This window comes from Salminus brasiliensis, chromosome 9 (genome assembly GCF_030463535.1).
Source record: "Salminus brasiliensis chromosome 9, fSalBra1.hap2, whole genome shotgun sequence".
In the NCBI taxonomy this organism is placed as follows: domain Eukaryota; kingdom Metazoa; phylum Chordata; class Actinopteri; order Characiformes; family Bryconidae; genus Salminus; species Salminus brasiliensis.
The window spans coordinates 9,463,194-9,486,767 of NC_132886.1; the positions used below are offsets into that span (position 1 = coordinate 9,463,194).

The 23,574-nt window shown below is 39.3% G+C and overlaps 2 protein-coding genes across 2 annotated transcripts in view; both read left to right on the forward strand.

The window, feature by feature from the left end:
* Positions 1-1,277: 1,277 nt before the first annotated feature.
* On the forward strand, positions 1,278-17,538 carry LOC140562311 (basement membrane-specific heparan sulfate proteoglycan core protein-like). The gene is made up of 25 exons (XM_072687843.1): positions 1,278-1,344; positions 2,995-3,030; positions 3,170-3,445; positions 3,572-3,850; positions 3,934-4,215; positions 4,307-4,585; positions 5,221-5,469; positions 5,761-5,877; positions 6,192-6,262; positions 8,590-8,725; positions 9,685-9,720; positions 9,862-10,137; positions 10,270-10,545; positions 10,652-10,948; positions 11,065-11,334; positions 11,422-11,700; positions 11,802-12,080; positions 12,164-12,445; positions 12,561-12,839; positions 14,146-14,394; positions 14,484-14,603; positions 14,988-15,056; positions 15,199-15,270; positions 15,935-15,981; positions 16,478-17,538. The coding sequence occupies exons 1-25, from the start codon at positions 1,314-1,316 to the stop codon at positions 16,505-16,507; spliced, it is 4,617 nt and encodes a 1,538-aa protein (XP_072543944.1). The 5' UTR covers positions 1,278-1,313; the 3' UTR covers positions 16,508-17,538.
* Positions 17,539-18,220: 682 nt separating this feature from the next.
* The window catches only part of LOC140562312 (basement membrane-specific heparan sulfate proteoglycan core protein-like), a 6,131-nt gene continuing 777 nt past the window's right edge, over positions 18,221-23,574 (forward strand). Inside the window, exons 1-7 of the mRNA XM_072687844.1 lie at positions 18,221-18,253; positions 19,520-19,676; positions 19,818-20,116; positions 21,367-21,643; positions 21,743-22,009; positions 22,100-22,294; positions 23,451-23,573. Of these exons, the coding sequence (XP_072543945.1) occupies positions 18,221-18,253; positions 19,520-19,676; positions 19,818-20,116; positions 21,367-21,643; positions 21,743-22,009; positions 22,100-22,294; positions 23,451-23,573 (1,351 nt within the window). The remainder of the gene's footprint in view (positions 18,254-19,519; positions 19,677-19,817; positions 20,117-21,366; positions 21,644-21,742; positions 22,010-22,099; positions 22,295-23,450; position 23,574) is intronic.

Consider the following 23,574-nt stretch of genomic DNA (forward strand, 5'->3'; position numbering starts at 1 on the left):
TGAGAGCAAAGATCAGGGTGTGCTTGTGGTTTGTTTCCTATCCTAGTCATCTCCATGGGTTTAACCGTGAAGGAGATTGAACATTGGAAGATATTAATCCACATGGCTACCATCATGTTTTACCACCCCCCCCTCTCTCTCTCTCATTCACACACACACACACACACACACACACACACACACACACACACACAGACACACACACACAGACACACACACTCTCTTTCTATCAGGAAGTGTTGATTTAATGCAGTGCTTTGCTCAGTCAGTCAGTCAGTCAGTCATTACTGGGACAGTATGGAGTTCAGTCCACTCTCTGTAATCCTCTGTAAGTAAATCTTCTCTATACATCTTCAATAGTGTGTGTTAGCTTAGTCTGTTGGAAGTGATGTGGTGATGTGTGTTTGGGTAACTGCATGTGTTATCTGAGGGTAACACCGGAGTTTTTGTTCTGTTTGATCAGGTTTAGCATTTTATTCATATCAGTTATGTTCTTTTTTCATTAGAATATATAGAATATAACTGCCCTGTCCAAAACTACATTATTGCCACAATAGGTTATTATCGTTTATTTACTCGCCTCATGAATGAAAAGCAGTGTGCCTTATGCACATCCTGCAGTGAGAACAGGCCTGAGAGTGGAGGTGAGTGTGTGCTTATGGTTTGTTTCCTATTCTAAATCATCTCTGTGGCTTTAACCGTGAAGGGGGGCGAGGGAGGAGATGAAGAGGGTATGACATTGAAGATCCTGTAAGGGGCAGAAACGGACCTTCGAAGGAAAGGTTTTGACGTGAATGTAAAGACAATAAGACTTCACGCTTCAGCTTTAGCTTCAGCTTGTTGAGTTAGTATCATTATCGATCTGTTTATGACAAGATATTTAGCATAGGAGTCGCATCTTCTCTGATAAGTGCAGCTCTTTCAGGAACGCTGAAATTTGAGCTGAATTGTTCAAATCTACTTTAAAATAGCCCAGACAATATTGGCCCATATCACATCTTTTAATCAGCTGGAGCTTTTTGCCTGATCTGATTACCATTAGCTACATTTCACACAAGCTGGTTCCAAATATGTCCATGTACATTTTTTTCCTGTCTGCTTTTTTTTATTTTTGCCTCAACTGTAGCTCATGACCTCACGGAACATTGACAGACATGAATCCACATGGCTGCCATGATGTAGACAGAATATATTTCACCACCTCTCTTTCTCTCACTCCCTCTATCTCTTTCTCTCAGGAAGTGATGACTGTATAACACAGTGTGTCAGTCAGTCAGTCAGTCAGTCAGTCGGTCTGCCATTACTGGGACAGTATGGAGCTCAGTCCACTCTCTGTAATCCTCTGTGAGTAAATCTTCTCTCTCTGTCTTCATTAGAGTAAGTGCTGCTGTATGAAGTGGTTAATATTTAGTCTGAGTGTTGGAAGTGGTGGTGTGTGTTTGGATAACTGTGTCCTGATCTATCGAACCTGAGTCTATCAAGAGAGTCAGTTATGAACAGTGGGAGTATTAGGCCCTGGGAATGATATATTTTTTCCAGTAAACCAGTTCCAAGAGCCAATAGCCTAGTTACCCCTGTTGTTTTTTCAAAATTAGTAGCAAAACCCACAATTTGCCACAATTAACCCGATTTATTAAACAATAGAAGACTAAGACCCAAAAGTTAACTTCAGTCTATCTAAGCTGTGGTTTGGCAGCTAAATATACTGGCATATGGCATATAAAGACAGCAGCTTCTAAAAGCAGCTCCTATAGTCAGCAGATACTATCTTTTGGGAATAGGTATTCATTTCTATTCATTTCATGGATTTCATTTTATGAGATATAAGCTCACTGATTGTTCGTCAGGTATATATATATATATATATATATATATATTACAATATTTTACATATTTGGAACCAGCTTGTGTAAAATGTATCTAATGCTAAACAGATCAGGCAAAAAGCATCAGCTGATTAAAAAATGTGAAATGGATGGGCCAATATTTTCTGGGCTATTTTGAAGTAGATTTGAACAATTCAGCTCAAATTTCAGCGTTTCTGAAAAAGAGCTGCACCTGATTGTTCTTCAGGTATATATATATATATATATATATATATATATATATATATATATATATATATATATATATATATATATATAAAATTAAAAAAAGAAATTTACTCAAACAACAAAGTGCCTTAACAGAAGATCTGATTGGATTGTGTGAGTATTTCTAGGCCAGCATCTCTTTACAGAATGAGCCCTGGGTATTTGCATTGTCTAGACATGCTCCTGTGAATATCCGTTTCAGTGGTCTGGGTTGGAGTAGATAAGTGTGTCTTCCACTGTTTGGATTGTTGTGCATTCTCTAAAAGCTAAACAATTCTCTAATAGCTGCTGCTCCATATTTGAATGCTTATTAGGCTATTATATCTTTGTCTGTCTGGGGATCTACACCACTGTGTAGAATCTTTATATTGTCACTGTAACAAAAAGAAACTTCTCCAAAATGGCAAATTTTCTGGAAAAGGAAAAATCCTTATATTTCAATAAAAGTCAGTGTGAAAAGATTTTGTTTCAAGTAGGGGTGGGCAATACGATACAAATATTTGATCACAATATCTAAAGAGGCACAACATTTATTGCCATGTTTTGACAGGCAGACAAAATGCATCAGTAGAAACAGATTCTAAAAAACTGCTATTCAAACACTCTCCCATACTGAGTACAGTATGTGCTATAACACTCGATGCTGTTGGTTTGCTGTACCAGGCCAGTCCTATTTAGAAGAAATGTGGAATAGAGATCATAGTTACCTCATAGTGATCATGAGATCAGTTGATGTGGATCAGCTCATCCTTTGAACACACATCTATGAATAGATCAGTCGTGTCTTGAAATGATTTGTGGTTTAAAACAATTTCTTACTATATTTATATATACTATATTTCTTTTCAGAGGAGGGATTTCAGTGGTATCATCATGTTCTCTGTTCCTCTTCCCTTTTCAGTGCTGATTTCACTCTTTGGAGCTGAGCGTGCTGAAGGTGATGTACATATAGTAAAGGGTTAACACTGTGTGTGCATGTTTTATTTGTATTGGAGCTGAAAGTGTTTATATAATGGTGTGAAGAGTCTGAGTTCTGTACAGTAACAGATGTGTGTTTACTGTCTGATTTTTTACAGAGCAGTATTATCCATATCTGAGTGTGCATCCTAATTTGCCTCAGATATTCAGTGGACAGACCGTCACACTCACATGTTTCTATCCAGGAAAGACAGTAACTGAATGGACATACGTCTGGTACAGTGGTGACACCAAAAATCACTCATCTGATGAAAATTATTACACCATAACAGACATAAAAACACACCAGAGCTTAAACTACAGATGTTGCTGTTATTATAAATATGCAGAAGGACACTCTGGATGTTCTGCTGATGTGATTCTCACAGTGATAGGTACGTCTGATGTTACTTATATAATGAAAGTGTTGTTATGAAAGAATAGTAAATATCTTTCATTAAACCGATCTCAGTGAGTGTGTTTGAGTGTTTGTCTGTGATGTGTGTGATGTATTTGTACAGAGAGACCAAGAGCTTCACTGATTCTGGCTCCTACTGGACAGATATTTAGTGGAGAGACAGTAACTTTCACATGTGACATAAAAAGACTCACAGACACTCAGTGGAGATACAGCTGGTATAAAGATGATGGAGATAATTCAGTTTATTCCTCTAATGAGAAAAAACAATACTCAGTCAGTGTTGAAGAGTCTGACAGTGGTAAATACACCTGCAGAGGACAGAGGAGGAGTGACTCTCAGAGATCAGAGATCAGTAATGCTGTTACACTGACTGTATCTGGTGAGTCTCTTCTGTAAATCACTCCATTAGACAAGGTTGTGATTTAGTGTAAGTTAATTAACACTGTCCTTCCTGTGTAACAGCTGAAGCCCAGGTAGTGCTGAGTGTGTCTCCACAGAGCTGGCTGACTGAAGGAGACTCAGTGACTCTAAGCTGTGAGGTCAGAGGCTCCTCTACAGGCTGGACATTCAGCTGGTACAGAGATCATGATGAGCTCCTCTCAGAGATCAGCAGAGGATCTGGAGGCTCCTACACACTCAGCCCTGCTGCTCTTCATCACACAGGAGTTTATATGTGCAGAGCAGAGAGAGGAGATTCAGCCTATCACACACAGTATAGTAATCCACAGCCTCTATGGATCACTGGTGAGCAAATACAGAAACATGTCCTTACAAATCAGTGAGCAATAATTTTTACTCCACAGTAAAAAACCTGTGTCTTCTCTGCATCTTTCAGCTGCATCTCCTCCAGCATCTCTGATCATCATTCCCAGCAGATCTCAACACTTTACTAATGACTCTCTCTCACTGAGCTGTGAGGGACAGAGTAACTCTACTGGATGGAGAGTGAGACGATACACACACAGTGAGAGGGTGTCAGATTGTGTATCAGGCCAGGGATCAGTTACAGGATCTACATGCAACATCAGCTCCCTCTCCTCATCCCACACTGGAGTGTACTGGTGTGAGTCTGAATCTGGAGGGGGCAGCAACCCCATCAACATCACAGTGCACAGTGAGTCTCAGTGAGAGTTTTAATAATACAGAAATTAAGTGATAAGCTACTTTAGATTTCTTAGACTTTGGCAATGAAGTCAAGAGCTTAATTTCTCTACAACTCAGTGAATCTAGCGTGAATCTGTGGATTTCAGTCTGTTTGGCACAAACTAAAGAAATCTTACATTTTAGTCCTCAGAATTGTTGATATAGACTTAGATCTATAGATATAGGTTTCCAGTAGGAAACAGCATAATTATCCAGTGTCCAACATCGAACTGCAGTGAGAGACAAAAAGCTTTTAGCTCCCTCTATGGGCACCTAAAAAAAGCACCTAAAAGGAGCATGGCAATATATTTTAATTCTTAACTGAAATTATTCTGTGCTCCAATTTGTTTCAAAAGAGGTTACATGACCTTATATCCCTTTTTAGACATGATTTAATGTGATTAATTAAAGTGTGTCACTCTGCATCTTAGAGAAGGTTTAAGGATTGATACATCCAGTAGATGTACAGAAACGTACATTCAGTCAGAAATGTGTCTGAGCTGGGAGCTTTAATATAAACCTAGCAAAATATAGTTTTAACTACTATGAATATTTCTGTATTTTAAATGATTCTCTGAAAAACAGGGTATCATTTCTCTGTTGCAGATGGTGCTGTGATTCTGGACAGTCCTTACCATCCTGTGACTGAAGGAGATTCTCTGACTCTACACTGTTTATATCACCACACAAAACCCTCAAACCTCACAGCTGATTTCTATAAAGATGGATTACTCCCCCTGACCCAGACTACAGGAGAGATGACCATCCGTACTGTCTCAAAGTCAGATGAAGGTCTCTACCACTGTAAACTCCCAGAGGGAGGAGAATCTCCACAGAGCTGGATCTCAGTCAGAGGTGAGATAATCAGATCTAATCAACATGCAGTGTTGAAGTCAGTTAACAGTGGGTGTGTATTAGACAGTGTAGTGTTGAGGAGGAGTGAGAGAGGATTTCTCACAGTAATGTCTTTAAACTCTATTATTGAGGTGATTAAAGTTTCTTATCTGAAGAAGAGGAGCTAGAGGAGGCTGGAATAATATGTAGAGGATGGAGCTTCTACTGAACAGTAGTGCTACTCAGGTCAAGAGGAAACCGTAAGAAACTCTTTGTCTTTGTCTTTTAAATTCAGCTGATGTGTGTTTTCAGGTGTGTCGACTTCAGGAGCTCCACTCTCAGCGTTCAGTCTGCTCAGTAGTTTAATGGCAGCTTCTCCATATCTGCTGGTGTCCATCGTGTTGGGGGTGAAATGCTGCAGAGCTGGAGGTGAGAGCTCTTTCAGTAAGACTGTAGATTACACATCATTAAACACACCCTGATCTTCTAGACTGTGTTTTGGCTTTCAGTAGAAGTGCACAAGGATCAGGATTAGTCTCTTCAACAGCAGAATTAGAAGGATGGAGCTGTAACTTACTGAGAGTCTCTGACCAACAACTCTCAGCAGAACTCCTTATTTTTACACAGTTCTGTGTCTGAAAATCTCTCATCATGTTTGTGAAATATGAAACTTAAATCCATTCTAGCTGTCCTATACAAGATTTAAGATGTAAGATTTTAATCAGTGTTGATTTCTCTTCCAGCTCAGAGCAGAACTCAGACTGGTGAAGATCAGAGTCAGTATGAGGATAAAGAAGAGGAAGAATCTCATGAGGTTTAGATGCTGAATCAGGTTTTAACTTTACATTAAATAATTAACAAATATTTCATATATATTTTTATTCATTTTGTTGAAATTTATTTAAAAATAGAAATATGAAATATTATGAGAAATATAAATGAAATATTTTTTAATACTGCTTTGTTATTGTATTATTTGGGTTACATAAAGATTATCTACACATTGGATTAAGACTGTCTACAAATATTTGATATTACTGTATATTTAAGAAGAATAAATACACAGTGTTTCCATCCAACCTTGCTCTCTAAATATATCCCTGTGCCCATCAGTGTGTATTTGTGTGTTTTATAACATTTAAAATATACATATTGAATTAGTCTCATTCATTATTGTAAAATATTTAATCAGACAATAAAGTTCATTATAAAAAATCAGAGATGTTTTGGTTCTTTGGTCACATTCAGGATCCTCAGAATCCTGGTGCAGCTGTCTAAGTGCTGGTTCCGTCTTTAGGAGATCGGCAGTTCAATCTTTTGTAATGCCACAGCCGTTCATGGCCACTCAGTAGGATGCTAGTCAGTGAGAGCGTCTTAGATGATGTAACAGAACTATCAGTGCTCTCCAAGCGTGTTCAGCTGTCCAGTAACGTTGTGCTAGCCTCAGTTTGAAAAGGTATGTTTGACTCTCTTCAAATGACTCTGAGGAAGACCAGCTAGTCTTCACCATCCCACCCCTCACACTAACACTAACACTGTGTGATAAGGGAGTCTTTGCTAATTGGTGAGAACCTAAACTCACTAACATTTGGAATTTGAAACACTGATTCAGAGCCACTCTCCTAAATTCTGCAGTCAGTCTGAAGTAATCACTGAACTCATATTGTTAACATGCAGTACCACTGAGTGCCAGTAGAGGAAGATCAGGAGTAACTGCAGCATCAAACTAGTGTTCACACACTCATCTACTAAAACCCACCAATACATCAGATCAACACATTATTTATGTATTATTATTTATTATTACATTATTTACTTAATGATCTATTTGTCCCAATGACAACAACAGCTGTGATTAACAGCACATTATTATTAGTCCCTCATGCACAGCCAGCAGTGAGGACATTAGAGGTCTGAGAGCAGACGTGAGTGTGTGCTTGTGGTTTGACTTCTATTCTTGTTTAGTCATGTGTGTTCAGCTGTGAGGGAGGAAGAGGAGGTGTTAAAGTAGAGATGGACAGACCACATTTTGCTTTTGAAAGCAGTAATGAAGAGTCAGTTCATGTAGCTTAATAAGATCATTATAGGACATTATAGTATCATATGAAGCTCTGTTGATATGCACAGATCCTGAAGACTCCATGGTCAAATACCCAGGGTCAGTATCCGTGGTTTAGGATGACCTCAAGTCTATTCATTTGACTATAGTACAGTTCTAGTCCTGATACTCGTTAAGAGTATCCCTATTAAACCCTATTAAAGTGTTCCTAGCCATACAACACAACCAGACTCAGCAGAGCTGCTGTTGATTAGCAGTATTTGAGTCATCTTTATGAACTGAATCATAACTACAGCTTCTCCTGCTGCTTCATGAACTGATGAACACTGAGAAGAACACACTGTGGTTCTGATTTCTCATCATAGCTGAAGATAAACTTCATCCTTTAGAAGAACACATACACTGTATGTCCTAATGTTTGTGCTGTCCCTGCTGACACAGATGTGCAAATGTAGAGAAGACTAGACAAGACCAGCAGATAAACATGTACCTATTTGCATAAAGCCTAATGCCAGATGTTGGCTAGACGAGCAGAGCAGGATTAACTCATTTTTAAGACCTAAAAGCAGGAAAAGATCTACCATAGGGTCAGAAAGAAGAGGACGTCCAAATCGAAGCCCAGTACTTTCGGTACCGGTGTAATAAAGAAGTGAAGCCAGTCGTAAACAATCGTGTTTAAGTTAGAATCGTGTTGTCAGATATTTGCTAAGTTTTGCTCGTCCACACACTGAACACTGTTCTTACTGTGTGTGTGTGTCTGTTTGAGGACGGGGTCTAAGAGACTCTCAGACAGATAAAGCTCTGATGAGTTTCTGTTAACTTCTCCTTTCTAGTTTCTTCTTCCTGTAAAAATGATCTTCCTCTCTGAGTTTGCAGTTTTGTGTTCAGTGAAATTCTTTTAGAAATGTTCTGTAAGTGTGTGTGTAAGAGAGAGAGAGAGAGACAGAGAGTGACAGAGTGAGTGAGAGTGAGTGAGTGAGTATGTTTTGAATCCCCTGTGAACTTTCCCTGAAAATAGGAAGAAGCTGGACTGTGCAGTATCTCTCTCTCTCTCTCTCTCTCTCTCTCTCTCTCTCTCTTTCTCTCGTGTGTCCTCTGACTGTAAGAACACAGAAATTGTTGATTCTTCACCACTTTCATTTCTCTCTCAGTTAGTCAGTCAGTCAGTCAGTCAGTACTGGGTCAGTATGGAGTTCAGTCCACTCTCTGTAATCCTCTGTGAGTAAATCTTCTCTGTATGTCTTCAGCAGAGTTTATGTTGTTGTTGAAAGTCATTAATATTTAATCTGAGTGTAAAAAAATCATATCTGTTATATTAGTGTGTTAAATAGGTTGAACTGGTATAGAGTGTGTTCATTGGTTGAACTGATGTAGATGGATGTGTTTAATAGATTGAACTGGTGTATATGGGTGTGTTTAATGGGCTGGACTGGAGTAGATGAGTATGTTTAATAGACTGGACTGGTGTAGATGAGTGTGTTTAAAAGGCTGAACTGGTATAGATGGGTGTTTAATAGGTTGAACTGGTATAGACGGGTGTTTAATAGGTTGAACTGGAGTAGATGAGTGTGTTTAATGGGCTGGACTGGTGTAGATGAGTGTGTACTATGAGACGATGGCTTGTGTTTTAATGGTGAAGCAGAAGCTTTATGGTTCTCCACTGGTTGGATGGTTACACAATTCAGTGCTGATATCTGCTGCTCCACATTTGGGTTCTATAAAAGCTATTATATCTTCTTCTGATTAAAGAAACTCATTAACTATCATTTATTCTGTGTGAAATCAGTAGATATATAAATGACTGTGTCTGAACAGGCTTTAGTTATAAGGTGTTATTGATAACTGAGCTGTAGCTCTGATGAGCTATAAAACTGGGTAGCATTGTTTATCTGCAGAGGACCGCTATCATGATGTGGAAATGAAATAAATCAGCCTCAGATCAGCAGATAAAGCTGGATGAGAATCAGCTCACACTTTAAATACAGATGAACACAGTTCAGCTCTGCAGAGAATCAGTTTTACAATCACTCAAAAAATGAATCTAATAGAGTGAAAAAGTTTCTCCTAATTCTGCTGTTATTATCACTGTTCCTGAAGTGTGTGTCTCTCCTGCATTTTTGAAGATGGGAGGAATTGCAGTGATAACATCATGTTCTCTGTTCCTCTTCCCTTTTCAGTGCTGATTTCACTCTTTGGAGCTGAGCGTGCTGAAGGTGATGTATATATAGTAAAGGGTTAACACTGTGTGTGCATGTTTTATTTGTATTGGAGCTGAAAGTTGTGTTTATATAATGGTGTGAAGAGTCTGAGTTCTGTACAGTCACAGATGTGTATTTACTGTCTGATTTTTACAGCACAGAATTATCCATATCTGAGTGTGCAGCCTCATGGACCACAGATATTCAGTGGAGAGACCGTCACACTTACATGTGTCTTACCAGGACAGATAGTAACTGACTGGAGATACCACTGGTACAGCAACAACATCCATCTTAACTCCTCTGATAAACACGATTACATCATACCAAACATCAAAACACACCAGAGCTTAAACTACAGATGTTGCTGGTATTATAAATATTCCGGCAGACACTCTGGATGTTCTGATGATGTGATTCTCACAGTGATAGGTACATGTCTGATGTTACTCTATAATAACATGTGTTATGAACGAATTCAAATTCAAATCGATTTTATTAAATTGTTCTCTAATGATCAGAGCAGTGTGTGTGTGTGTGTGTGTGTGTGATGTAATGGTACAGAGAGGCCAGGAGCTACACTGATTCTGGCTCCTACTGGACAGATATTTAGTGGAGAGACAGTAACTCTCACATGTGACATAAAAGGACTCACAGACACTCAGTGGAGATACAGCTGGTATAAAGATGATGGAGAGAATCCAGTTTATTCCTCTGATTGGGAAAAGCACTCAGTCAGTGTTAGAGAGTCTGACAGTGGTAAATACACCTGCAGAGGACAGAGGAGGAGTGACTCTCAGAGATCAGAGATCAGTGATGCTGTTACACTGACTGTATCTGGTGGGTGTGTTTTATTTATGTTTGGACATTTATTTTCATTCAAGCAATTCAAGTCATACTGGCTCTAAATTATTGGAAATAATCTGTCCTACATCTCTTACCTCAGCTTTACCCAGAGCTACACTGACTGTAGAACCAGACAGTACTGTGTTCACAGGAGAGTCAGTCACTCTGAGGTGTGAGATTGACACTCTGGATGGATGGACATATCAGTGGAAGAAGCAGAATAATCAGCATGGATGGTCTGCAGTGTCTCAGTCTGTGTATTACAAGTTAAACAGAGACACTCTCACCATCAGAGGAGATGCTGTGGTTAATGGAGATCAGTACTCGTGTAGAGGAGAACGACACATCCGACCAAATTCGTCACAGTACAGTAACTCTGTTACACTCTCTGTTACAGGTGAGTTCACTGAAATCATCCCTGTTTATTAATAATTCATCCACTGTATTTTCAGACAGATCTGTTCTTACACTGCAGGTTCTTACACTAAAGTCCTCCTCTTCATAATCCCACAGCTTTACCCAGAGCTACACTGACTGTAGAGCCAGACAGTACTGTGTTCACTGGAGAGTCAGTCACTCTGAAGTGTGAGATACAGTTTTACAGTGACTGGAGATATCAGTGGTATAAAGGCAGCAGTAGAACTGCAGTCTCTCAGTCTCAGCTAAACACCTTCACCTTCATCAGTTCAGCAGCAGATCAGGGTCAGTACTGGTGTAGAGGAGAGAGAGCTAACAGACCCACATCATCACAGGAGAGTAACAGAGTGGATCTCTCTGTTAAATGTGAGTGATTACTTTGGTGAAGACTCTGAGAGCAGTGTGTGAACTCTGACACTTCATGGTCTGAACTGTGTTCTTCATCTCCAACAGCAGAAACACCTAAACCTGAACTCACATCTAGCTTTAAAGGAGCTGCACTGATAGGAAACCCAGTGACTCTGTACTGTGAACTGGACCAGTCTGCTGGATGGAGGTTTTACTGGTCCAAACACACACAGACCCCTGAGAGTGAGACCACCACTGAAACACACTCCTACACCATCAGATCAGTTAGTGTCTCTGATGGAGGTCAGTACTGGTGCAGAGCTGGAAGAGGAAACCCAGTCTACTACACTCAGTACTGTGATGCACTCTGGGTAAATGTAATAGGTGAGTAAAACAGTATACAGCTATTGATATCTTGTATTGTTTTAATATCATTTAAATGAAGTTTTCACATTTGTTTATTTGTTAATGCTGTGCTTTGGCAGAAAATCCTAAAGCTACAGTATCCATAAAGCCTGATAATCAGGTGTTCAGTGGAGAGACTGTCACACTTAGATGTGACATACAGGAAGGAGGAGACACTCAGTGGAGATACAGCTGGTGTAAAGATGATAGAGAAAATTCAGTTTATTCCTCTGATGAAAAAAAGCAATACTCAGTCAGTGTTAGAGAGTCTGACAGTGGTAAATACACCTGCAGAGGACAGAGGAGGAGTGACTCTCAGAAATCAGAGATCAGTGATGCTGTTACACTGACTGTATCTGGTGAGTCTCTTCTGTAAATCACTCCATTAGACAAGGTTGTGATTTAGTGTAAGTTAATTAACACTGTCCTTCCTGTGTAACAGCTGAAGCCCAGGCAGTGCTGAGTGTGTCTCCACAGAGCTGGCTGACTGAAGGAGACTCAGTGACTCTAAGCTGTGAGGTCAGAGGCTCCTCTACAGGCTGGACATTCAGCTGGTACAGAGATAATAATGAGTTCCTCTCAGACAGCAGCAGAGGATCTGGAGGCCCCTACACACTCAGCCCTGCTGCTCTTCATCACACAGGAGTGTATATGTGCAGAGCAGAGAGAGGAGAACCAGCCCATCACACACAGTACAGCAATCCACAGCCTCTATGGATCACTGGTGAGGAAATATGGACACACCATTTTTACATATAACAAACATTTCCCATCAGTGACCAGTTTTAGTTGTGTAGAACTGCACACACAACAACCTGTGTCTTCTCTGCATCTTTCAGCTACGTCTCCTCCAGCATCTCTGATCATCAGTCCCAGCAGATCTCAACACTTTACTAATGACTCTCTCTCACTGAGCTGTGAGGGACAGAGTAACTCTACTGGATGGAGAGTGAGACGATACACACACAGTGAGAGCGTGTCAGATTGTGTATCAGGCTGGGGATCAGTTACAGGATCTACATGCAACATCAGCTCCCTCTCCTCATCCCACACTGGAGTGTACTGGTGTGAGTCTGAATCTGGAGGGAGCAGCAACCCCATCAACATCACAGTGCACAGTGAGTCTACATGCAGTGTGTATTACCCCCAGTGCTGACGGTCAGGGGTGTTATTTTGAGGGGCTGTTGCAATAAACTGAAAAAAGAGCAGCCCCCCTCCCCCCTCATATTAAAGCGTAATCTGATTTACAATGCTGTGCACAGATTTAATACACAATATCCAGTGCTGCACCCCTTAGCTCCCCTTAGTTCTTTCTTTCTCCTCCTATTGGAAGTCACTGTCTTCTTTCAGCTATGAAAATTAGCATTACATTTAAAATCAGGATTTTTAAAAACATTAAACTCAATGAAGAATTACACATCTTTCAGCTACATCTGCTTATTGGTGGAAAATTAATCACAATCTGAATAAAGCACAGTCAAGAATATACACAATATAGACAAATGTATTGGGACACCAGCTAGATTATGGAGCATTGCTGTGAGGATTGGATTGTAATCAGCATTCAGTGTGGAACACAATTTCAGAGAGGATAGTTCCACTGCTCTACAGCTCATTGCTGGGTGATTAAATATCACTCTAGCCCATGCCTGGCGTTGTGCAAATAGGTTTCAATAGGTTCATGTTTATGTGCTCCAGAGAGTCTAATTCTAATTGGTAGTGCTCCACAGGGACCAGACATAGGGCATCGGTTTACATTATGGATCATGGATATGGGCCAGTCCCATCTCTGTGACCCATGAAGTCTCGCTGTATTAAAGATGAAACGTTTGAATTATATGGTGATTTAATTTGAATAGTCTTACTTCAGCAATTATGGGCTACTTGTATTTAATCATCACACCAGCAAAAATAAAATAATTACTGTTATTATTTTTTATATTATTAATAGTATGCATCTCAGATAACCTCTACATCTAATGATGAAAAAATAACACTGCAGTCCGAAATGTGCAGCACCTAAACACTGCAGTCAGAATTGTGCAGCACTTACACACTGCAGTCCGAAATGTGCAGCACTTACACACTGCAGTCCGAAATGTGCAGCACCTAAACACTGCAGTCCGAAATGTGCAACACTTACACACTGCAGCCAGAAATGTGCAACACTTACACACTGCAGTCCGAAATGTGCAACACGGGTCAACTGTGAGCTTTAAAATTAAACCAGCATAATACACTCAGGAATGGTTTGTTGCTGTAGGGGAGGCAGTGCTTGCTCACAGGATATGGAATGTCTAAAACAGAGAAAACTGTTCATTTGATAAGTTCTGTTCATTATGATTAACTAATATGATTATTTGTGTATTATAATCTTTATCTGTGTATTTTGGTTAAATTCAGTGCATAGTTTCTCTGTTGCAGATGGTGCTGTAATTCTGGACAGTCCTGTCCATCCTGTGACTGAGGGGGATTCTCTGACTCTACACTGTTTATATCACCACACAAAACCCTCAAACCTCACAGCTGATTTCTATAAAGATGGATCATTCCTCCAGAACCAGACTACAGGAGAGATGGCCATCCATACTGTCTCAAAGTCAGATGAAGGTCTCTACCACTGTAAACTCCCAGAGGGAGGAGAATCTCCACAGAGCTGGGTCTCAGTCAGAGGTGAGAAAGCTCCATTAACTCCACAATGAATTGGATGAATTTTAACATGAAGATGATGCTTCAGTGTAAATGCATGTTTATTTTTTCAGTTTCTACAGGTTCAGCTGCTGAATCTTCTCTCAGTTTGGTTGGAGTGTGTGTGGGAGTGAGTTTGACCCTGGTTTTTATCATTGTGCTGATTCTGCGGTGGTTCTACAAAACTAACAAAGGTCTGAAAACCCATTCAGCTCATCCAGTATAATCACAGCATGTGTAAGGCATTGAGCATTACACTATTTAACACTTCATTTATTGCTGTGTTGACAGAATATCTGTCTCCCCCTGGTGAGAGAAATGAGAGACTCAGATTTTCCACAAATTCTTCTTAAACACAAAGTCTTCAATCATTTAATTGTATATATTAACATTTTGACATCATTATTAACAACTTTTTGTAGGACATGCATATATATATATATATATATATATATATATATATATATATATATATATATATATGATATGGCTTAACAACCAAGTAAGGATAGCACAATAGCTTCAATCACTGTTAAACTAATATCCTGCACTGACTAACACACTGTATTCTGTATCAGATGAAGCTGCAGATACATCCAGTGATGTCACATACTCAATCATCAGCAAGAAAAAAGACAAGACCAGAGGTACATCCTGACTGAGTATTCATAATTCTTTAATATTTCAGGCAATGTCAATTACACCAACATTCAGTAGAGCTATGATGCTAACAGTGAGCAAGATACCAAACATGCATTTTTACAGACTTCAGTGTTTTTCCCAAATTAGGGAAAGAAATTATGGTAGAGTCGTCGCAGACTGAAACCATGTACTCCAAACACCAGACAGACAAAGCCACAGGTACTCTTATACTTACCCTCTACACAACGACATGCCAAAAGTCATGGGACAGGAACTAGTTATTGTGTCCCATGATTTTTGTCATGTCCCATGTAAGAAACCCAAGAAAAATCAAGGTGGAGCAAAAGGAAAGAAAATTATAATGCAATCGAGTTTCTAATAATGTTTAATAATAATGTTTCATTTTGTGATAATGTTTTAACGATAGATTTCTATGATATGAATTGTGATTTCATAAATGTATATTTCTTTAAGTATTTTGTTCAAATGTATAAACTATTGGCCAAAATGTATTTCAGCTTTTAATAAATATTTCAAGAATTTTGCAAATAAGCTTTTTAATTATAAATACAGTGTAATATATTTATATCAACATTCATTACATTGATTCATATTTTTTAAATTTGATCAATTCTATGATTGGTAAGGCAGGTTTGATGCTACGTATATGTGCTTTGACATTTCTTAGTCTCTGAATTTTTTACAGCTCTATTTATAGCATAATTCTCGTCACACGTCTGCAACCACATTAATATTCAGTCCAATTTTCCTGTCCTCTATTATTCTAACATTTTTATCACTATATATAAATTTAATCACTATATATAAAAAAACTTGTGGATCTCCCTGGAAGCTAATTCTGAATTTCGGGCTCTTCTTACAGAGAAGGTTGGAGTGAATACTGACACTGTCTACTCACAGAACACAGAGGTAAGATCAGTGCTTTCAGCTTTAAATCTCTGAAACTGACCTAACTCAACATCAACTCACAGCTGGAGGTCTGTTGGTCTTCCAGCAGCAGAGAGTTCAGTTGGTAGGGGGTGTAGTGATGGAACAGGAGAATTACATCCTTATGTGGATCCAGCTGATGATTAGGAGATTTTATGTAAGTTTTGAATGACATGCAAATCATCAGTCATGCACTGGTCCACTACGCCAAAGTTCAACAGGAGTTACTGAGTGGGCAAAATACACTTCCATTCAAACACTAGCACTGTGTGACCAACCCAACACTGAACACAGTACTACAGAGAGTAGAGAGCATACAGACAGTGGCAGGCTGCTTTTCTGACTCTGAAGACCTTGAATTTTAATCAGAACATTTAAAAATGAGATGATCTTATTCAATAATAAATATCTCAGTGACAGCTTGTGATTAGTATTTCAATTAGAGAAAAATTATAATGTCTTTTTTACCTTTTTGCAGGTCATATTTCTGGACAGCATATTTTTTTAACTGGAACACAAAAACAAACTGTATGAGAAATATGGAAATATAATTACTTTAAATATCACAGTATAATTCATCATACAAAGCATCAAAAGTCGGACTGTTTTGATAAGCAGATACAGATATGTGTGTGTTTTATAAGTTTAATATAATACCGTCTACAGAACCATATATTCGATATGAGGATCTTCATAATTTCTTTTTACATGTTTTATATAATCCTTGTTTTCTATTGTCTAATGTCTTTGTCTAATGCCCTAATATTTAACAGTAGTGCATGATAAAGGCCAAAGCAATGTACATGCTTTACAGTTTTTGTCATTATAATGTGTTTTCCTGTATAAAGATGTACAACAAAGTATAGTAGAGTTGTTTATTAATGTCTTTAATTAAAACTTCAGTGTAAATCAGCTCATGATCCCCTTACACACACATACACACATGCAGAAAAACGTGGTGATATTGTAATGTAGTTTTGTGTGTGTGTGTGTGTATGAGAGAGAGAGAGAGTGTGAGTCAGAGAGTGAGAGAGAGAGTATTTCCACAATGTTGCAGTGAGTCTGAAGTGATCATGCCATTTGGGCCTAAATGACTCCAGCACATAGTGTTTAACCTGCAGTACTACTGAGTGCCAGGAATAGTGTCACATGCTCATCTACTAAAACTCACAAATACATCAGATCAACACATCATTATTGCAATTATTGTTTATTTATTTCCATCATAACTAAAAAGCAATGTGTCAGGAAACAGCAGCAGATTATTATCAGTCCCTCCTGCACACCCAGCAGTAGAGGAAGGAGGTGAGAGCAGAGGTGAGTGTGTGCTTGTGGTTTGGTTTCTATTCTAATTCATTCCTGTGGTTTACCTGTGAACAAAGGACAGGGGGTCATGCTAAGGGTAGTAACTGACCTTTAAAGGAGAGTTTCTTTTTGACCATGGTCAGTTTTCTTCACTCTTCACTTTTCTTGCCGGCCCTTGGGCTTGAACTAGCAACCTTCCAGCAGCACACCTGAATTACCCTCCAGCTGATAAGCTGAACCCCTTTAATGATTCAGAGAGAGTCTTTACTTCTCTGATGAGTGCAGCACTTTCTTCTGCAGCTGTTCCCTCCTCTTCTGTGCTGCGAGTGTGCTGTGCTCCTCTTTAGCTGTTCTCATGTGTGTTCTTCTCAGAAAAACTAAAAAGCTGAGCTGAAATGTTCACATTTACTTCAAATAGCCAAGAAATTATCAGCCTGTATCTCGCATTTTAATCAAGTGAAGCTTTTTGTCTAATCTGATTGCCAGAGTTATAGTCAGTGTTTAGTGAGGCCATGAGCTACATGACCTTTCATTGGTTTTGCCAGGCCTGTAGCTCATTTTTTTTCCCACCTTTCTCGCTCTCTCTCTCTCTGTCTCTCTCTGTCTCTCAGGAAGTGTTGATTTAGCATTGCTCAGTCAGTCAGTCAGTCCTGGGACAGTATGGAGTTCAGTCCACTCTCTGTAATCCTCTGTGAGTAAATCTTCTCTGTATGTCTTCATTACAGTGAGTGCTGCTGTATGAAGGGGTTAATACACAGTCTGAGTGTTGGAAGTGATGTTTTGGTGTATCTAACTGTGTGTCTAACAGTTTCTGGTCTGTTTGATAAGGTTTAGAACTTTATTATTCATATGCTCTCGCTACCTGGACGCTAGCTGCCTACCTATTCCTGCACTCTGCACCCTGTTTACGTACGAGATGCTGTTTACAAAACCAGACTGGTCCACCTCAGTATGCTCTCCTGAACTCCCTGTTTTACTCTTCATTTACATGAACAGCACATCAATTCAATCTCCAAATCTTTGTTCTATTTACTGTCAGTGTGGAAACTTAGTCTGACCTAAATCACCCAGCCTTCATGCACACATTTGCACATTGTATATTTTTGTATTCATTGTATTCATTGTCTTTGTACCGTCTGCTATGTTCTGTCTATTGTCCTTACACTAGTGTTTGTCCTACCTATTCTGCACCAGAGACTTAGCCTTTCTTCATTTAGCTACTAAATATACTGGCTTTGAAGTTTACATAGTGTATTTATACATTCTCTTTTTCATGGTCTTACTAATTATTAATTACTAAGTATTAAAGAGTGTTTATCCTGCATTCATTGAAGTAACTGTTTCAACTGTCTAGGAAAGGCCTTCTATTACATTTTGGAGAATTTCTGAGGATTTGATTGCATTCAGTGACAAGAGTATTAGTGGGGTCAGGATGTTGGACGATCACCACCCCACCTCACCCGCAACTCCCTAACTCATCTCAAAAGCATTGGATCAACCATCATACCAGAGAACAAGGTTCTACTGATCCGCAGCTCAATGCTGGGGGGCTTTATACCCCCCAAGCCTACGCCTTACATTTGGCATGGTGCCAATAGGCTCATGTTTATATGCTTCAGAGAATTTATCTGCCACTATTCTTATGGCAATACTTCTCTTCAGGGACTAGATGTGATGTGTCTGCATCTGCACATATGTGTCAGCCATGGGTGCAGCTTAAAGGAGCTAAGTGCATTCATTAGAAGGGGTGTCCACTAACATTTGCATCTTTGAGTGTGTGAGTTACACAACTGTGTAGCTCAGTATATTGTCACTCAAAAAAAAAACTCTATTAAAATGTATCAACTTTACAGGAGAAGGAAAAGTCAATGTGACTTTCAATGAAAGTCGATGTGATTTAATAGATTTTAATACAAGTTTATTTGGAGCATTTCTGTTGAAAACTGGCATTTTGATACAATGAAAAAAAAAAAAAAAACAACTGCGAGATCCACATTTTGTGGGACAGAGGCTTTTTGTAGGACAGTGAGGTGTTTAATAACTGATGTGCTATTTGTCTGCTGTCCCAGAGCCCTGCTACCATGATACGGAAATGAGATCAATTCAGTTTCAGTTTCCTATATTAATAGATCAGCTGTGTCTGGAAAACCCTAATGGTGTGACTAGAACTGCCTTCAACATTTTCTTACATTTCTTACATGAAGTGTGAAAAAAGTTTCTCTTAAATTATCTTTTTATTTTCACTGTTCCTGAAGTGTGTGTCTCTCCTGCATTTCTGAAGACAGGAGGAATTTCAGTGGTAACATCATGTTCTCTGTTCCTCTTCCCTTTTTCAGTGCTGATTTCACTCTTTGGAGCTGAGCGTGCTGAAGGTGATGTATATAAAGTAAAGGGTTAACACTATGTGTGCATGTTTGATTTGTATTGGAGCTGAAAGTTGTGTTTATATAATGGTGTGAAGAGTCTGAGTTCTGTACAGTCACAGATATGTGTTTACTGTCTGATTTTTACAGCGCAGTATTATCCATATCTGAGTGTGCAGCCTCATGGACTACAGATATTCAGTGGAGAGACCGTCACACTCACATGTGTTATTCCAGGACAGATATTAACTCACTGGACATACGTCTGGTACCGCAACAACATCCATCTTAACTCCTTTGATAAACATGATTACATCATACCAAACATCAAAACACACCAGAGCTTAAACTACAGATGTTGCTGTTATTATAAATATGTAGAAGGACACTCAGGATGTTCTGCTAATGTGATTCTCACAGTGATAGGTACATGTCTGATGTTACTCTTATAACGTGTTATGAATGAATAAAAAATACACAATGGACATGGACAAAATTGTTGGTACCCCTCGGTTAATGAAAGAAAAACACAATGGTCACAGAAATAACTTGAATCTGACAAAAGTAATAATAAATAAAAATGCTATGAAAATTAACCAATGAAAGTCAGACATTGTTTTTCAACCATGCTTCAACAGAATTATTTTAAAAAATAAACTCATGAAACAGGCCTGGACAAAAATGATGGTATGATGTTGCACAAGCTTTTGAGGCAATCACTACAATCAAACGATTCCTGTAACTGTAAATGAGACTTCTGCACCACTCAGCAGGTATTTTTGCCCACTCCTCATGAGCAAACTGCTCCAATTGTCTCAGGTTTGAAGGGTGCTTTTTCCAGATGGCATGTTTCAGCTCCTTCCAAAGATGCTCAATAGGATTTAGGTCAGGGCTCATAGAAGGCCACTTCAGAATAGTCCAATGTTTTCCTCTTAGCCATTCTTGCATTTTTAGCTGTGTTTTGATTCATTATTCTGTTGCAAGACCCATGACCTGCAACTGAGACCAAGCTTTCTGACACTGTCTTGAGAGGTCATTGTACCCTGCGCAGATTCAAGACACCCTGTGCCAGATGCAGCAAAGCAACCCCAGCACAAAACAGAGCCTGACACTGATGTTCCTTGAGCTTGAAGTTCACCTTTAATCTCTTTAGAAGTTTTTCTGGGCTTATATATATATATATATATATATATATATATATATATATATATAACCTGTACCTTTAACATGTTTGTCTATAATTTTCTTTCCAATCTCCTGAGACAACTCTTTCCTTCGCTTCCTCTGGTCCATGTTGAGTGTGGTACACACCATGTCACCAAACAGCACAGTGACTACCAGTAGCCCTATATATCGGCCCACTGACTGATTACAAGATTGTAGACACCAGTGATGCTAATTTAGCGAACAATGGGTTAATGGGTTTATTAATAATGCTGTTGAAGCATGGTTCAAAATCAATATCAAAATTTTATTTGTTTATTTTCATAGAATCTTTCATTGAAGAATTTTTCTTTCATTAACCAAGGGGTACCAACAATTTTGTCCATGTGTCTATCTTTCATTAAATTGATCTCAGATGATCAGAGCAGAGTGTGTTTCAGTGATTATCAGTAGTGTGCATGTGTGTGTGTGTATGTGTGTGTATGTGTGTGTGTGTGTGTGTGTGTGTGTATGTGTGTGATGTAATTGTACAGAGAGACCAAGAGCCTTACTGATTCTGGCTCCTACTGGACAGATATTTAGTGGAGAGACAGTAATTTTCACATGTGACATAAAAGGACTCACAGACACTCAGTGGAGATACAGCTGGTATAAAGATGATGGAGAGAATTCAGTTTATTCCTCTGATGAGAAAAAGCAATTCTCAGTCAGTGTTAGAGAGTCTGACAGTGGTAAATACACCTGCAGAGGACAGAGGAGGAGTGACTCTCAGAGATCAGAGATCAGTGATGCTGTTACACTGACTGTATCTGGTGAGTGTGTTATTCTTATTCTCACACAATATTTAGCATCATGTCACTGTAATGAGTTCATATTAAAGTTATAGTGTTTCTAAATAACTCTTCTCACAGCTTTACCCAGAGCTACACTGACTGTAGAGCCAGACAGCACTGTGTTCACTGGAGAGTCAGTCACTCTGAAGTGTGAGATACAGTCTTACAGTAACTGGAGATATCAGTGGTATAAAGTCAGCAGTAGAACTGCAGTTTCTCAGTCGCAGCTAAACATCTTTATCATCAGTTCAGTAGCAGATCAGGATCAGTACTGGTGTAAAGGAGAGAGAGATTACAGACCCACATCATCTCAGGAGAGTAACAGAGTGTATCTCTCTGTTAAAGGTGAGTGATTACTTTGGTGAAGACTCTGAGAGCTGTGTGTGAACTCTGATACTTCATGGTCTGAACTGTGTTCTTCATCTCCAACTGCAGAAACACCTAAACCTGAACTCACATGCAGCTTTAAAGGAGCTGCACTGAGAAGAAACCCAGTGACTCTGTACTGTAAGCTGAACCAGTCTGCTGGATGGAGGTTTTACTGGTCCAAACACACACAGACCCCTGAGAATGAGACCACAACTGAAACACACTCCTACACTATCAGATCAGTTAGTTTCTCTGATGGAGGTCAGTACTGGTGCAGAGCAGGGAGATGAAACCCAGTCTACTACACTCAGTACAGTGATGCACTCTGGGTAAATGTTACTGGTGAGTGAAACAGGTTACAGTCTCTAAAGGTTTTCAGGCTGTTTTTTGCAGCTCTTCTTCAGAAAGAGATGAAACTAGCCTTCCCACCAGACGTACCCACTGCTCTCCTATTAGCCGCGCTGAGACTCTGATGCACTGTGTGCAAAAGTTGCTTATCTGCTGGACGGACTTTGGTTACCAGTGCCCTTGCAGCTGAGCTCTGTGAGAGTAATGTGTTTGAAAGCACAGCAGTGAATTTTCTAACAGCTTAGAAAACAGCTTAAAACGACGTGAACATCAACATACTTAAAACACAATACGGAGAAAGTGTAAAAATAGATTTGTGTTTTTTTTTTTGTATAATTTAGTGAAAGTGGGAGGAGACAAATGCACTAAAGGTTCAGCTGGAAAGTGCAGACACAGTCACATGATCATCCCTCTTCATGTTCACTTTGATTTGGTGATCAGTGACTTGTGGCTGATCTTCTTGGACTTGGACTGTTTTTTTAAGCATCTCTGGGATGTCCTGCATGAGTCACCTATAAAGATCATTAATATTATTTTAGTTCCTTAAATCTTTAAACACTTTGTAAATCCGGGTTAGTCCGATTAGTGCAGATGAAGCCTGGTAGTCATGGAAAAGATCTCTGGGCTCTGTTTTGCCAGACAACAGGAAGTTGGACAGATTGTGTGAAGGGAGTGCTGATGGCTGTGCTTTGCTGAAAACTTCCTCTGTATACAAAATAGCATCATGCAGACTAAGACTGTACAGTTCCCATAGCGGACAGTGCCATAGCTGTTTAGGCCACTGCTGGGCTGTCTCACCTAAGAAAGTGGTGTTTATGGTTGAAGTGAGGTCATCAGTGGTGTATATACTAAGGATCCTTAAGCATTTGATCATAACCACAGTTACACCATTAATGGTTGCTGTGGTTCTTCCTAAAATAACTAACCATCCCCTTTCATTTTATCAACATTAAGAGGTAGATGGTTGTGTCTGCATCACCCTGCAAGTCACTCTACCTAATTCCTTTATGCATTAGTGTTGCTTATGAGCCTTTAACTCTAGTGTCTTTTAAATTCAGCTGATGTGTGTTTTCAGGTGTGTCGACTTCAGGAGCTCCACTTTCAGCGTTCAGTCTGCTCAGTAGTTTAATGGCAGCGTCTCCGTATCTGCTGGTGTCCATCGTGTTGGGGGTGAAATGCTACAGAGCTGGAGG

Excerpts from the sequence above, each read along its gene's own strand:
- LOC140562311 (XM_072687843.1), top strand. The coding sequence starts at position 1,314 with ATGGAGCTCAGTCCACTCTCTGTAATCCTCT. Across the intron at positions 3,851-3,933 it reads TGTTACACTGACTGTATCTG|CTGAAGCCCAGGTAGTGCTG; the intron begins GTGAGTCTCTTC and ends CCTGTGTAACAG. Across the intron at positions 11,335-11,421 it reads AGTGGATCTCTCTGTTAAAT|CAGAAACACCTAAACCTGAA; the intron begins GTGAGTGATTAC and ends CATCTCCAACAG.